The following is a 16914-nucleotide window of genomic DNA, read 5'->3' as shown; positions in this document are numbered from 1 at the left end:
GGAATGTACACATTTAGCTGTAGTAAACCTTGGATCAGCTGAGGCAGTGTCAAAAGTAGCTATAGCGATCATTGATATACATATACATATACATGTGTGTGTGTGTGTGTATTTAGTGTCACAACCCCTGGTATGCCCAAACAGGGAGGAGGCATACTGTATCCTTTCTCTGTCTATCGGCTCATCACAAGAGACCATCCAGACAGAAAGCCAATATTTTTACTGTTACCTTTGTTACCTTTGTGTTGTATTTGAGCTGATAAATAAATAAAGGGAGACTAGTATAGATCTATTTCAAGCTATTTAGCTCTCATCAGCTAGCCATATCCTTACTGGGATTTGAACCTGTGCTGTATTACATATTAAGCAGTTGTGTTAACCACTAAGCCACAAAGTTCTCCTCCTTTATAGGTACCTATTTCCCTGGCTCAGCTGACAATTCCACCCCGAAATGTGATCCTGGATGTACAAAGATATCCTCAAACCCCACAAAACATTTGATCATTGCCTGGCATTGAGAATTTTCTGAAACCTAATTACCATTCTGAGATTTTCAGGGTTGACAGGGAATGCTGAATTTTTAAAAATGATTTTATTTACTGTATATCCTGCCTTTTTCCCCACTATGGAACTCAAGGCTATGTATACAAGGTCCCAAAGCAGCTCACCAACAGGTTCGGCTGAACCGGTAGTAGTTTGGCAGCCTGAGTGGCTGGAACCAGCAGCAACCCAGGCCTGCCATGCCCTGAATTGGTTCTCCGGGTGGCGCAGTAGGCACGCCATCTTATTTTTTGCTTCTGTGCATGCGCAGCACAATTTTTATTGTACTGCGCACACGTGCATGGCACAGCCACAAGTGAACCGGCAGTAGTCACTGCCAGAACCCACCCCTGCTCACCAAGGTATTAACCAAATCTAGATGTGATTAGCTGTAGCATCACTCAAGGAGTTTTTTCATTTAGTGTTAACTTCAGAATTAGGAATCGAAATAAGTAATATTTGGTTTCCTCTATTTGATCATTCAACGTATTAAAAAAAAGTTAAAATATGAAGCATTTCAAAACATTAAAATATATTAAAATATGTTATATAAAATACATTGAAATATTTTAAAATATAAAATATGTTAAAACTGGCAAATATCTATAAGGAACTGTGCTCTAATGGTAGTTGAAAGCTAGGGCTTTCCTGCTCTTTTGAAGCTTTGCATCGTATTCCGCCACGATCTCCAAACAAGGCTTCCAAAAGTGCTGAACTTTAGTCAGAATGGCCTAAGATAGCAGATTGACGAAGGCTGCACTGCTCATTCCGAGATGTGAGGATCATGTGCATTGAAACTTTATTAGGACTTTTAATAGGAATAAATGCTTGTGCGAATAATGGCTAAGTGTCAAATGAGAGATCTTTCATTGGCTTGTTTTTATATCCAGATTAACAGTAGATAGGAAAAAGATTTAGAGCACCTTCCTTTTTGTGTATGCTTGAGTAACAGCCTTAAATCCACAGATAATTTTTATGTTCCAGACATGCCTCAGGTGTACAAGAAGAGATGATTATAGCTCCTGCATCGAGCCTTGAATTAAACTTCAGATTCAATTTAGCATTCCTGAAACGGAGACTATTCTACCTTCTTGTCTTTTTTTTTATGGCAGGCAGTATGATTCCGGTGGCTGAATTCAAGCATTTCACAGACCAGCAACCTGCTTTCAAAGTTCTCAAGCCTTGGTGGGATGTGTTAGCTGAGTACATCACCATAGTCATGCTGATGATAGGCGTTTTCGGCTGCACTCTGCAAGTGAGTGAGTATGGAAGTAGACTATACAATTGCAGAACAAGATCATGGAGTCGCTGACTGAAATTGCAGAACGGAATACTCATGACAGAAAGGGCTTTGGAAGTTGATTACATATACTGGGATGGGTTTATGTTTTGATCCTGAGAAAGGGTAAAACAATTTTCAGCCTAGGGAGATTAGAAATCATGTAGAAACATGTTGGGCAATCTTTTCTTCCCTAGTGACTTCTTATATTGCAACAGGATTAGAAGCCTACATGCATACGCATACACACTCTCATGAATTATTTACATATAACAAATGAGTCAAACATATCTAACTCCTCTCCCTTCCCCTCGTGATCTTGATCAAAACAAACAAGTAGTTTAAAGAACAAATGAATGCAAAGTTCTCAGTCAAAATGTAAAAAAGCCAGGCTGAAATTATGGTTTTGGACACATTATGGAAAGACTTAATTCTCTTTGAGAAGTCTATACAATAATGGTGAGGAAGGTGAAAGAAAAGAGAAAAAAGACCACTGGCAGTAACAGGAATGGGCTCAGTTACAGTGGCATTTGGGTGCATTGTGGAGCTGGTCTAGCAATATGGTTAAGAGATAACACCAACTAAATGGCACACAATCAGTCAATACCTTACTGACAGATGTGTCACCTGTATGAAAATCAGAGATGGTGTTAAGTTGGATACACTGAACTCAGTGGTAAAATTCATTTTTTTTACTACCAGTTGTGTGGGTGTGGCTTGGTGGGCGTGGTGTGGCTTGGTGGGCGTGGCAGGGGAAGGATACTGCAAAATCTCCATTCCCACCCCACTCCAGGGGAAGGATACTGCGAAACCTCCATTCCCACCCCACTCTGGGGCCAGCCAGGGGTGGCATTTGCCATTTCTCTGAACTACTCAAAATTTCCACTACCAGTTCTCTGGATTTCACCCCTGACTGAACTAATTCAGCACTATAGAAAAGGTGAGAGCTGGTATAGTAAAAAGGCATATAGAAAAACAGCATATACTGGGTGATGCAACAGACACAATGAAGGGACTTTTGTATCCCTCTATCGTATATAATCTACTCAACTTGCTGTCAGCTGCGACTTCATTTAGTAATCAGGAAAGAAACCACTCAACTCCATTTGTTTGAAATCAAGTGTACTTTTACTAATTATAAACGAACAGTAGCAAAGCTAAGCTGAATCTTGTTAATTAGACGCAAAAGCGAATAATATCATGTATAATTCAATCCCCTCCCCTTGGCACCCCAGTCCATAGTTCAATTATAATGCACCCAACTGCCAGGTGGGAGATAACTTCAAAAGACATCACCAGGATGGAATGCTGGACAGTTAACTTTGGCAGGAAACTCCCTTCCTCCACATGCGCAGTAAGATGGTCAGGTCAGCGTCTAGAATCTTCCTCCAGCACATCATGATTCCCCTCCCAAATACCATGCCCCCTCCTCCCCGTTTCAATGGCAGCCGAAGCAGCAGCAAAGCAGAGGCTGACACTTGCATTCTACTAAAAAAGTCCATTGGAAAGATGCCCCCCTTAAAGGATTAAGGGACCTAGTAAAATATTTCTAGAATTCATCAAATCACAATTGGTTATTAAAACACTACTGGCATAAAGTCACACATGCGGGCCAAAGAGCTATGGATGCTCATTTGCTGCACAGGGAGTTCCAGTCCCAGATTACTGCAGGATTCATCCCATCCCAGGAGATTAAAAAAATAAAAAAATCTGATAATACATTTTAGGCCTGTTTCGGCTACATGTCCAGAAGGATAGAATAATTACTGTGACAGTATTTCAGAGCAAATAACATTTGGAGAAATGCCCATCACTAAAGATCTAGACTAGCTTATTCACTGTTGCGCTATTTTTCTCATTGTAGGATTTTTTAAAAAATATATTAAAAGGAAATTGTAGTGCTTGGACCTTGAAATGGTCAACTCCAATCAACTCCTCTGGGAATCTACCAGATCATTATTATGTGATGTAAACTGTTGTATCATATGGACTCTAATATATCCTGTTTCTTTTCCTCACTTATATGTTGTGGCAGGTGATACATGACAAGATTATCTGCCTTCCAAATCATGTTCCCAGTGGTACAGCTATTACTGATTTAACTTGTGAAGATTTCACCAAGAAGACAATCAATAACTCTGAACCAATCAAGTCTTCTGTCCGCCAGGAAATGAGTGGATTACGGAACAACTTAGACCTCCAACAATACAGCTACATCAATCAGATGTGCTATGAGACAGCCCTTCATTGGTATGCTAAGTACTTTCCTTATCTTGTTGTTATCCATACACTGATGTTCATGGTGTGTACCTCTTTCTGGTTCAAATTTCCTGGTACCAGTTCAAAGATTGAACATTTTATCTCCATTATGAGCAAATGTTTTGACTCGCCTTGGACTACTCGAACCATCTCAGAGGTTTCTGAAGAGGAGAATACAAGCTCAGGAAAGGTGAATCGGATCAGGAAAAGTAATGTTCCCAGTGAACTGATTGAACTTTCTCCTACAGGAGGCTCTGTTTCAGGAAAGAAAGTTGCAGAGTCCCCTTCCAGTAGCATGTTGGGCAAAAAGGAAGGTGAGGAAGCCAAGGCTTTGTTTGAAAAGGTGAAAAAATTCCGACTCCATGTCGAAAAAGGAGACATCCTTTACACAATGTACATCCGCCAAACTATTCTCAAAGTTTGCAAATTTCTAGTTATTATTGTCTACAATGCGGTCCTTGTTCACAATATTAAGTTCGTAGTGCCCTGTAGTGTTAAAATGGAGGACATGACAGGTTATGACCATTTCTGTTGCAATCATACCAAAGCCTGTCTCTTTTTTAAGCTGGCTATGTGCTACCTCTGTTTCCTTGGAGTGTATGGTCTGACCTGCCTCTATACACTTTATTGGCTCTTTCACCGGCCACTTAAAGAGTACTCATTTCGCGTTGCCCGTGAGGATACTGGCATCAAGGACATCCCTGATGTTAAAAATGATTTTGCTTTCATGCTCCATCTCATAGACCAGTATGACTCCCTTTACTCCAAGCGCTTTGCTATATTCCTCTCTGAGGACAGTGAGTTCAAACTTAAACAGCTCAACCTCAATCATGAGTGGACACATGATAAGTTGCAGCAGAAACTGCAGACAAACCCTAGTGGGCGCCTAGAACTCCATCTCTTCATGCTGCCTGGGTTGCCTGACACTACTTTTGAGATGATTGAATTGGAAGCTCTAAAACTGGAATTGCTCCAAGACGTCACTTTCCCGGTCTCAGTAACTCAACTGATCAATCTCCAAGAGCTAGTGCTGATCAACTGTCCTGCTAAGCTGTCCTTTACCTCCCTTAAGTTCTTCCGTGAACAGCTGAAGGTGATGATGGTCAATTTTGATGACATAAAAGATATACCTGTGTGGATCTATAACTTGAGAGCTTTGGAAGAGTTGTACATCTCAGGATTTTTCAACCATGAGATGGGCCGGACAGGAACTCTAGAAAGCTTACGTGAGCTAAAGAACCTAAAGGTTTTGACACTGCACAGCAACATCTCAAAACTGCCACCCAGTGTGGCTGATCTGGCCACTCACCTGCAAAAACTCAGGATACATAATGATGGGACTAAGTTGGTAGCCCTTAACTATCTCAAGAAGCTCTTCTCGGTGCAGGAGCTAAAACTGATAAACTGTAACCTGGAACGGATCCCCCATGCTATCTTTAGCCTTGTGAACTTGCAAGAGTTGGATTTGAAGAATAATAGGTTGATTTCCATAGAGGAAGTCATTAGTTTCCAGCATTGCCGAAAGTTGATATGTCTCAAACTTTGGCACAACCAGATTGTCACTATCCCTGAACATATCCGCAAACTCAAGACCTTGGAGCAACTTGACCTCAGCCATAATCACATCGAAACTCTCCCTTCCCAACTCTTCATGTGCACCAGGCTACATTATTTGGATCTTTCCTATAATAACATTCAGATCATCCCTTCTGGGATGGGAGTTCTACAAAGCCTTCAATATTTCTCTGTTTCGCACAATTACTTAGAGACATTGCCTAATGAAATTTACTTCTGCAAGAAACTCAAAATTCTCAAAGCAGAACACAACAAACTCCGGCGCATCTCAGAGCGCATAAGCTGGCTTCCTTTGCTGTCCAGGATAGAGCTGAAAGGGAACCAGCTTGAAGCCCTACCCTTGGAGATTGGTCAGTGCAAATTCCTCAAGCGTAGTGGTCTGGTGGTGGAGAGCAATCTTTATGAGACATTGCCTTTAGAAATAAGGGTAAAAATGGAGGACGAATGATGGATGTGAACAGTAGCAAGGACAGTGTAATTTCTCAAGTGCCAACTGTGTAGGCATAGAACCAGAATACGTAAGAGTCTGGCTCTATTCATCCCAGATGCTCTCCCAGTAAGTCCCAACCTTTTTTCCATGTCACCATGGAATGGATGTGATAAGTCTTAGTTTAGCAAATCTGTATCTCAGGATGAAATCAGGAAGGAGCTGACAGCATCAACCCTACAAAGAGGGGTGGGAATGGGAAGACCCAGCAAAAAGAAGTAGAAAGTGACATTTCATTTTTGTTTCATTTTTGTTTTTCTGAAAAACACCAATTTTCAGAACAGTTAAGTAGAACAAATAATTTATAAGAAAAAGGACTGTATCAGACCAAAGAATCATTGTATTTAATTTTTTGTGTCTATTTATGTACATATTTTTGAACTGCTCTGACACTTTGCTAGCTACTCTTCAAGTGGATTCATTTGTCTACTCTTAAGCTGCAGCTATTTGTTGCCATGTTTGGGAGACATTGCCTAATTTTATCAAAAGTGATTTTGGGTGATGCTATGCCTATTTATTGCAATAGGTGAGAATTAGTTAGGGACTAGGAATCTTGCATAATTATCAAGATGACTTAGCTCTCTTTATTCTGTTCTTTGTTAGATTAAGAATTGTGTTCTGAATTGTTGAAGAGCCAAACCACAAAGCATTTGCTTTGATCAATAAGAATTCATCATGTAATGTAACTTCTAATTTTTCTATGTCAGTTAGCCTAAATCCTATCCAGCATTCTGCAAATGGGCGCATCTCTGCAGTGCAGTTTCTCTCATGGAGGTTGTCCATGTACTTGACAGACTGGAAGTAACTTCCATGCATAGCAAGTGCTGGGAAATATTGGGGTGATTCTCCTAAATTTCTTCCTAAGTCTATTGGATGAGAAATATAGGTGATGTAAATCTTACATCTTATTAATGTGACTGTATACCCTTAGATGAATACCCATTGGAGGAGTCTTAAAGGATGACTGAACTTTCAATGCTACTATCTTCTGTCTATAGAATGGAAATCATAATTGTTGTCATGCACTCTTAAAGACTTTTGACAAAGACCTTCAAAAAAGAGTCTTGAACAAACTGCTGCAGTCATGAGATTAAAAACAGGCTCTCTTAGTAATTAGTAAGTAATAAATCAGTAAGAGAACATGAAGTAGTAATATGTCCCATGCAGACAGAAAACTTACGTTGATATAAACTATCACTTCTTGAAATGCAGGGTTTTCAGGAATCTACAATTGAGGGTTTTTCTGTTGATTTATTTGAAGAAAGCATTAGATTTCTGCCTTAGGTTCCTGTCCTGTTTGTACCTCTGACAAGTGCCTTGCTTCTAATTAGAGCAAATGGCATTCCATTGAGGTAGCATCAAGCAAATGCTTTGGTGGGAATATTAGGTTATAACTGGGAAGGCTTCAAAAGATTCTTAGATAAGAAACAATCTCGTTTTTCTAGATTGTGGATATCAGTGCCACTCATCTCCAATGGGATTTTCATTATTTTGTAATAATATGCTAAAACAGTGCTTAAACAGTTAAAGACAACAGTGCAAATGAGAAACATGTATAAAGAGATTTCAAAAGTAACTGTAAAAGATCTGTGAAGACCCAATCATTATTATTTATCTTCATTTAGTATGAATGGTCAACATTTACCAGTAATTTAACTGGTTAGTTGATTGATATGGCAATTTATTTAATGGTAAACCACTAGCATTCTATACATGGTGTATCAGGTTCACCTCCAGTTGAAAGAATGAATAGCTGGTGATAGAAGCGATTTGGTATAAAGGTCTAATTCATGAGGGACTCTAAGCCTAATGTTTTTCTTGTATTTTTAGATTTGACACCAGCCCTAAGTACCAACATTATATGTATGTATGTATGTATGTATGTATGTATGCATGCATGCATGCATGCATGCATGTATGTATATACAGTATGTATGTATGTACAATATGTATGTATATACAGTATGTATGTATGTATGTATGTATATACAGTATGTATGTATGTATGCATGTATGTATGTATGTATGTATGTATGTATGTATGTATGTATGTATGTATGCTGTTTGCAATTACAACCAGTGTCAAGAGTTATATTTTTGTCAATAAAATAGAGTCAAGAGCCATTTAGAAACAGTCTGTTACATCTTGTTGCCACCTAGTGGTTGATGTTAATTAAGGAACGCCAGGGGGGAAAAACCTAATTTCCTTCCTTTATCTAAGATAAAATGTGAAGGTTCACAATATCCTAACCATGTTTTTTTTAAAGGTAAGGCAGATAACTAATTAGTTAGACCTCACTGGAAAATATGCACAGATGAAGCTTTAATTCTGCATGTTACCAATTTGTTGTGAGCTATCTTTAGGAAAGGAACGCAGCATGTTATATCTTGAAAACCCAGTCAAGAAACAGACTGCCTTTGTATGAGAAGTCAACCTTTCTGGAATTTTTTTCATAGCTTTCCAATGACAAGCAACCTCATCTATTGCTATGTGCCAGGTGCATAGAGCTGTTTTTTTGAAGTGATTTGTTCTTGTATTGCATAGAGTAAAACTGCAACCTTAAATGTATGCTAAGCAAATCAATAAATGAGGCTTTCACTTAACATGGTTGCAGGTCTGAAAGAATAGACAGATGTGGTAATATGGATTGTTAGGGCTAGAAAAGTTGAAAAAAATTCCAAAAAGTGAATAGCATGCAATTTCTGTATTGTTGCCAAGAAAGATCCATACATGTGTCCCTGAAGTCATCAGAAATTGAGCTTTATTGTAAGAAATCTTTATCTTTTAAGATAGCTGTCAATCAGCACATCAGCACATTGGAACAGAAATTGAAGGCCTCACTTAGCAGAATGAACAGAGACTTTTAGGCTGTTTTACTCTATTACAAAACAAGGAAAATGTGCACATTTACATGAACAAAATTTCCCTCCTCTTAAGAATATTAAAACAGAGTCCAAAATATCTGAAATAAATTCATTACACTACATTTAAGCATGCTGTTCATTTGAGTGCTGGTGGCAGAATAAGATGGAGTTATGATTGTGATGGTAGCCTAGATGGAAATTCTAGCCACTCATTTTCAAATGAACCTAAATTGAGAGGGGAGAGCCTCTTTGCTGTCATCTAGTGGACATCAGGAGTACTAGCAAGACAACCCTAATTCAAACCCAACCTGTTTTCCTGGAATTATGATATAGGTATCATCTACAGCCACACAATGTTAGGAGTGGACGCATCTGTTTTGGAGAAATTGCATAATTGCTAAATGGAAGTTTATAAACAAAGACTACCTGTGTGTGTAACTTTTTGTGCTCTCCTCCCCAACATTTTTTTTGGCTTTGAAGCCAAAATGTTACTGAGTCCTAGTGTTAAATAATTTAGATTATGGTAGGTATGTGGTAAGCCTTCAGAAAGCCTAAAAATGTAAAGTACATTTATCTCAAATTTTTTAGGACAAAGTGAAATTAAGGCCAGCAGAAAAAGTTGGGAGCTAGTCCCTATACATCCCACTTAGCTACAAGCCTGGGAGTAAAATATTTGAGCTGTGGATGCCCATGGTTTTTTAAGAGCATGTCATAGGCTTTGTCATAAAACGGCCTCCTTGGGAAGGTGTTGTCTGTTTGCAAAACAGATGCCAGAACTAGCCATAAAACATGCACCAAGAGACAAGGTGATGAAATAGTTCCCCAAATCTTTATTCCCTCTAATGATTTCTATTATTCCACTTTATCTTTTGAGTGATGGTTTTTCCTAATTAGTGGGGCACATTTCTAAACAAAAGCACAGGGCTCTAATCACACATCACTTTAAAACTGGCTAAGAGACAAATGCTTTATAGACAGCCTTCTGTGCTGCACAACTCCAAAGAGTAGAGAATGTGCAAGCAAACCAAGATGGTTGTGGGTATTGCACTTTTTTATGGATAGCCATCTAGTTTTTCCAGACAGATTACCCAATATATAAAAATATATATTAAACAGAAGAGACACTCTTCCCATTTAAAGCTCCTTGGGCAATTTCTAGGTATTTTTAGTAGTCTACCAGATGGTTCCCCACTATCCTGTCAGAGCTGAAGAAGCTTCGTGGATGAGAAGTGAAATGTCTTCAAAAGAAAAAACAAAGTCCAGTTGCCTCCTGAAAAAGCACCTTTGGGCCAACCATGACTTGGATGACTGAAAATCTCTCCAGATCTCCCAGATCAAGCTCATTATTGCCTCTGCAGATGGCAACAGTGAGCTGCCCTTGGAGCTCTCTGACTCTAAGCAGACTCTAAGGCCCCTTAGATAATATTTAGATGGGAAACCTGAAACTTCCAGGGCAAATGGCTAGAGTATAGAGACCAGCAACCAAGAACACTTTGTGGACGCTTTCTTCAAACCTAAGCGCAATTCCAGTATGTTTCTACCCAAGATTGTCATGAGAATTAAAATATGGAAGAGCCACCAATGCTTCCTTAAATTTCTGAATAGGAAATTTAAAGCATCGAGGGAATGGGACACCATAGAGTTCTTCACACACGCATGCACACCAGTGGTGGGATTAAATTTTTTTTACTACTGGTTCTGTGCGCATGGCTTGGTGGGTGTGGCAGGGGAAAGTTATTGCAAAATCCCCATTTCCTCCTGATCAGCTGGGACTCGGGAGGCAGAGAATAGATGGGGACGGCCAATGAGAGTATTTACCAGTTCACCGAACTACCCAAAATTTCTGCTACCGGTTCTCCAGAACTGGTCAGAACCTGCTGAGTGCCACCACTGACATGCACACCTATCATCCCTTTCACTGCCATACAGGGAGTCTTCGACTTACAAATGTTCGTTTAATGTTCGAAGTTACAACAACACTGAAAAAGTGACATGACCATTTTTCACACTTATGATTCGCATCCCTCCCCCCCCATGGTCACGTGATTGATATTTGGATGCTTGACAGTTGACTGACATTTATGATGGTTGCAGGGTCCCGGAGTCACGTGATCCCCTTCTGCAACTTTCTGAAGTCAGTGGGGAAACCAGATTCACTTAACAACTGTGCTAGTAATTTAACAACCGCAGCAATTTGCTTAACAAATGCAGCAAAAAAAAATTGCAAAATGGGACAAAGCTCAGTTAACAAATTTCTCATTTAACAACATAAAGTTTGGGCTCAATTGTGGCTGTAAGTTGAGGACTACCTGTATTCAACTTTAGTCCACCCCCCACCCCCCCTTTGGCAATTGTCCTTATCTGCTGTGTTCCACTTTAATCTGCATTGTTAAAAACAAGTTTTCTTTGGCATGGTGAAGTTTAAAAGTTTGGATTAAAGACGTCAGATAGTTTCCATCTCCTGGTGTGAGAGTTTGGCCTCTGTAATTTCAATAGTGGGACATCATATTAAACTGTGTGTAGGCGTCAGCTGGCCTTATTTGGCGTTGCTGGAAGAATACGTATTTTTTTAAAAAAATTAATTCTCTTAATCTGTGATTTAACATGTTTAGTGATTTTTGCAGTTTTTAAATTTTCTTTTTCTCCTTCGTGTTCTGCTGTTTGCATTTCAAGAGAGGGCAATCATGCTGAAAGCAAATGAGTCCTTCTGGCTAGGTCACACTAGCTTTGTTCTTACACCCCCCTCCCCTTCCAGTCCTTTCCTCCCCGCATTCAGCTGCCATGGAGATGAAATAAAACCTCTTGTGCTGTGGAGGGTTGCCCTGAGAAATCATAGGCAATCACAGGATAAAGGAGAGAAGATTTGGGAACGGGTATCCTCCTGGATAGGAAAAAAGGAAGAGAAGATTGTCTGCAGAAAGGACCGGCTTCCTGCAGGTGAGAAGCTGATGCTGGACAGAGGAAGCGAAAGAATAAGGGAGAGAAGGCAGATTCATGGGGCTTGTGGTCTGTAGTGGTTAATGTGAGCAAACAGATGGGAGGTATTTGTTTTGCCACATGGCACACTGAACTATAAATTAAAGTTTACAATCACATCAATCAGGCTGTATAACACTCTAAAACAAAAGACCAACTCAGCTAGTGAATGACATACTTTGTCTAAAAACTTAATAGACTAGCAGCTGCCATTGGTCTTAAGGCAGTTTATAAAACGTAATTGTAATAAAATGACTTAAACTGTAAGAAACCTCACTTGAATTAATACTGCAAGGGTTCCCCCCCCCAAGGCTTACTTGGGAAAAACAGCACACAGGGTCATCCACTCAGGAGACCACCAATAGCATTTTTATTGTATTTATTTATTAAGATTTTACATTCAGTAAAAGATAATCATTTGAAATATATTTGATCTTTTGCTTCTCTGATAATATAGGTTGAATATTATACTGCAGATAGTTGTCGATTTACAATTAGCCATTTAACAGCCATTCAGAGTTACAATAGCCTTGGAAAGGATGCTTTAGAGCCCATAAAGCACTTCTGGTTGTTGCAAAATCTCATGCTGTTCACCTTCCCCACGGTGACATGACAGTATTTCGGGTGCTTGGCAACCAGTTCACATTTATGACTGGTCGCAGTGTCTTGCAGTCCTGTGATTGATTTGAAATGTTTTTTGCTGGTTTCCAGCAAAAAAAACCCATTCATTTAAGAGAATGGGTTTGCCCTTACGGCCATGTGATTTGTTCAGTGATTTATGATTCAGAGTTATGATCACCTGATTCGCTTCATGGCTGCCATAAAATTAAGTCTGAGCATGTGAGTGCCTCAATTTACAATTATCACAACTTATGACTAAAATTATGATCCCAATTGTAGTCGTGAGTGGAGGATTACCTACACTTCTCTCTACAGTAGATGGGAAAATGTATTTCAATTCAATTTTGTTGTAGCCTAATTTGCATTTCAACCATTTTTCAGTAAATAAACCACTTCTGCACAATATAATTAGCAAAAGTCAAAATACCTTAGTGGGCACAATGTGTAAACCCAGTCAGTGAGACTTACTTCCAAAGAGATAGATGGATGGACGGACAGACAGAGACAGACATATAGACAGACCCAGACACGCACATAAACTGAAGTTAGGACAACAAATGCTCTAAAATCTTCGCTTGTTTTAGTGCACGGGTGTCAAACTTGTGGTGTCAAGTTGCTGTCATGTGATGTTTTGCAACGTTTTCCCTCTTCATGGAGCTGGGGGTGGGCATGGCCTGCGCATGACGCATCTGACCCACAGGTTCGGCACCCGTCTTAGTGCAAAAGCCAAACAAATTACTCATATTCCTATTAATTGTTTTTTCTAGTGATGTTTACCCTGTTAGAAGTCACTTTCTTCAATGACAGCCTTGCCCAGTTCCAGTCTTTAAAGCCTTGGTGGGATGTTCTGATGGACTATTTGGTACTAGCAATGCTGATGATTTCTCTTCTCTCAGGGACTCTATTAATCTCTGTTGATAAAATGACTTGCCTTCCTCTGAATAATAAGCTAAATGAGACTTCAGCAGTTGTATCCAAGCTTCGAGATGTGGATCAAATCATCAGTGAAGAGCTTCCTGTGGCAAACAGTCATCGCTCAATCAAGCTGGACTACCAACAGTATCTATACATCAGCTATATCTGTTATCAGAAAGTTCTGCCCTGGTTTTTGAAGTATTTCCCTTACTTTGCACTTGTCAATTCACTGTTCTTAATGGCAAGCAACAACTTCTGGTTCCGATATCCTAAGACTTCATCAAAGATTGAACACTTTTTGTCCATTCTGATAAAATGTTTTGAGTCACCTTGGACCATCAAGGCTCTCTCTGAAATAGGTTGCCAGAACTTCCTAGCTACGCGCACAAATAATGTTAAGATGGGGTATCTAGGACAATTCAAGTCTCCTTCCCCTTCTCCCATCCTAGATTCAAAAGATCGGGAACTTGGCCAGGCCCTTTTTGAGAAGATCCGTAGATTCAGGGCACACACTGAAGGTGGCAGGATGATTTATAGAATCTATTTGGGACAAACCATCTTCAAAACTGCAAAGGTTCTAACTGTGCTAGGTTATACTTTCAACTGTGTAGGATCCATTTCCTTCAAGCATCTTTGCCTGGCCGACGTACAAAACGTCATTGGCTACTCTTCATTCATCTGTACCCATAGCCTGGCTTTCATTCTGCAGAAATTGATAGCTACTTATATTTTTTTAGTATTCCTGTATGGAATTGTGGGGGTTTATTCATTCCTATGGCTTTTGTGGCAACCACTGCAGAAATATTCTTTTAAGCAAGCACATGAAGACTGTCGTGTCTTTGATATCCCAGATGGACAGAATGATTTTGCTTTTTTGCTACACATGGCTGACCAGTGTAATCAACTCTATTCATGGCGGCTTGCTAATTTCTTGTCAGCCATGCACAAGAATGACATGCTGGATGCAGTCTCCAGTGGTAAATTGGGAACAAAAGATAAGGCTGGTTCCCAGTATCCTCCCCTATCATCAAAATAAAACAGATATTCTTGTATGTAAGTGAATAAGCATTCTATTTTACTCCTTGCTAAACGTTATGCCTTACAAGAAGAGAAAGTTATTTTGGAAGCAAGTCATATGATAATATACCTAGAAGGAAACATTTATCCCAAGAAAAAATAAGTTTAGGAATTGGTAAGTAGATAAATCACCAGGTCATACATTGACTATAGTGGGCTTCGAGTATAAAATAAAAGACCTAGTCTGACAGTGGTTAACTTATGGCCAAGTCCCTCAGCTTAAAAAAAAAAAGATATCAATGCTTCTTATTTTACAAACATAAAAAGGAGCATCCTCTATAAATTGAAAACAGGAAATGGAAGAGGAGGAAGTAGAGGAATGCCAATCCTGGTCTTCCATAGGCAATAAGTGAAGAGAAACACACTGAACAAAATTCAGGCTAAATCTAGAGCACATTTCATTGCAACCAATACTGTTACAGAAACTGGATGGACTACAACAAAAGGGTCAATTTCTCTGACTAAAAAACCAACATTGGAAAAGCATTTTCCCCCCTTTCCTTTTAAGCATTCGAGATTTGTCAGTAAAATGAAGAACAAGTGATAAATATATATCAGAGGAATTTAAATGAATAACTCTTACCATAGGATCTGGTTTTATTTTTAATTACTAACATGATTATTATGAGAGATTATGGGAAGTGGGAAAGTCATGGAAGCAACATTGGATATAAAGCATCAAGAGATAAGAAAGAATTTGGTAATAAACAACAGCTAAGCCCAGGCTGCAAAAGGCCTAGGAAGAAGAAATTGATGGTTCAAAGACACATAAATCTTAACCAACTAATGTAAGAAGACTGGGAATTTGCTGCTATTTCCAAGATTCTCCAATTTACCTTCAGTCCTAACATTAAACACACTTTACAGAAGTCTATGTAATTCTTGCTTCATTGTCTGTTCCTTGCTGAGAAGAGCTACATATCGCCTGCTGAAAAGACACTAATAAAGGTTCGTTAGAAACTATGTGTTTCTACGTATGTGTTTGTTTCACCCCAACGTTTTTTGAGAGAGAATCAATATATACCAAAAGTAGGAAATTTGTGTTGCTCACAATATTCTCCATTGGGGGAGAGGGGGCAGAGGATCAGCTATCCTTGGCCTGATCCTAAGTAATAAAAAAGCTTTGTTGAGGAAGTAAAAGTAGCAAGAAAGATAATCACATAATTGCGAGAATTCTTAATGTTAAGGGTAACCAAAAACGAGTTTAGTCAAGATACATCTTGGACTGTAAAAGGATTGATTTTAATACTGTAGATGAATATTCAATGGGATGTCATGGCAGGGGGAAAACACTCAAAACCGATGCAATGCTATTATATAAAATGAGATTCACCCTACTCAAAAGACAAAAAGAATGGAGGATAGCTGCAGAAGCTAAGATGACGCTAGCTACAAAAAGTTTAGTGGAAACTGAGCAGGACACGGAGGAGGGGGAAGGCTGCCAGTTGCTAATAGTAATAGCTCAAACCTCATCACCCAGAGGAGATGGATTCTCCTTTTCCTTCACCTTCCCTGGATGTATTTGAGCAGAACACAAGGAAGCAGCAATCTCAGAGCACTTTGAGGCCCACAACCCTGAAGTATTTTTGTGCATTGATAGAAAAGTATCTTGTCAGTCAAAAATGGGAGGGGAAAAATGGATCATGGTGTGCCATTTTACCTACATTTATTCAATTAAAAAAAGTTCCTGCAAAGCTGCAACTTTTTTGTCATTTCTCTTTGGCTACTTAGGTTCTAGGGACAGTGCTGGTTGAGGCTGACATGAATGTTGGAGCTGGGCATGGGGTTGTGGCTCTTATGTGCAGAGTAGCTGGGAGTAGTGCAGTCACTGGCTCAATGGAGGAGCCCTGTTGAAAGATGTGGCACTCCACGTACCCCTCACTCCTACCTTAGCCCCAGGTCATTGCCCTCAAACCTGACCCCCTTTGTGGTGCTTTCCTTCCAATGCAGTCAAAATCTGGGCAAAGCTCTGTCCAATGGAGTCACACTCTGGGCATCTGCTCTCCTTCTGCCACCATTCCAGCAGCTCTTTCCTGTTAGTTTTAGAAACAGAAATATGGCTCCCTGTCTGGTCTGAGACCAGTATGTATATTCTCTGTTTAATTGTCCCAAAGGTGCTTTTTCAAGAGGCAATTGGGCTTTCTTTATTTTTCCTTGATGAGGTTTTGCTTCTCATCCAAGAAGCTTCTTCAGTTCTGGCAGTTCTGTTTAATTATTGCAAAGTTATATAAAGGAGAATATCTGTAGTTCAGGTTTGAAAGGAGAGATCCTTTGTGTTCTTTGAGTTTGTTATTTACTTTCAGATGTATCATTGTCAGGA

The 16914-nt window shown here is 39.5% G+C and overlaps 2 protein-coding genes across 3 annotated transcripts; both read left to right on the top strand.

Annotated features, from left to right (window-relative positions):
* The first annotated feature begins 1655 nt into the window (after nucleotides 1-1655).
* On the top strand, nucleotides 1656-7447 carry LRRC8E (leucine rich repeat containing 8 VRAC subunit E). Of its 2 annotated transcripts, none has more exons than XM_014061063.2 (2): nucleotides 1656-1795; nucleotides 3855-7447. In XM_014061063.2, exons 1-2 carry the CDS (start codon nucleotides 1658-1660, stop codon nucleotides 6099-6101), a joined length of 2385 nt encoding a protein of 794 aa, XP_013916538.2. In that variant the 5' UTR covers nucleotides 1656-1657; the 3' UTR covers nucleotides 6102-7447. The 2 variants fall into 2 exon arrangements, with proteins under 2 accessions (XP_013916538.2, XP_013916539.2); XM_014061064.2 differs by having other exon boundaries at nucleotides 1716-1799.
* Nucleotides 7448-11767: 4320 nt separating this feature from the next.
* LOC106547906 (volume-regulated anion channel subunit LRRC8D) lies at nucleotides 11768-15558 on the top strand. Its single transcript, XM_087709714.1, has 2 exons — nucleotides 11768-11942; nucleotides 13370-15558. Exon 2 carries the CDS (start codon nucleotides 13372-13374, stop codon nucleotides 14551-14553), a length of 1182 nt encoding a protein of 393 aa, XP_087565840.1. The 5' UTR covers nucleotides 11768-11942; nucleotides 13370-13371; the 3' UTR covers nucleotides 14554-15558.
* Nucleotides 15559-16914: the final 1356 nt, after the last annotated feature.

Source organism: Thamnophis sirtalis, unplaced genomic scaffold, assembly GCF_051295495.1.
Source record: "Thamnophis sirtalis isolate CommonGarterSnake01/CBP01778 unplaced genomic scaffold, rThaSir2_p1.2 scaffold_3, whole genome shotgun sequence".
In the NCBI taxonomy this organism is placed as follows: domain Eukaryota; kingdom Metazoa; phylum Chordata; class Lepidosauria; order Squamata; family Natricidae; genus Thamnophis; species Thamnophis sirtalis.
The sequence above is the reverse complement of the archived record's forward strand: the minus strand, read 5'-3'. Positions and strand labels throughout refer to the sequence as shown.

Bases quoted from the DNA above. Each gene is read 5' to 3' on its own strand.
- LRRC8E (XM_014061063.2), top strand. From the start codon at position 1,658: ATGATTCCGGTGGCTGAATTCAAGCATTTCACAGACCAGCAACCTGCT. The intron at 1,796-3,854 runs GTGAGTGAGTAT...ATGTTGTGGCAG, and splicing joins TTTTCGGCTGCACTCTGCAA to GTGATACATGACAAGATTAT.
- LOC106547906 (XM_087709714.1), top strand. From the start codon at position 13,372: ATGTTTACCCTGTTAGAAGTCACTTTCTTCAATGACAGCCTTGCCCAG.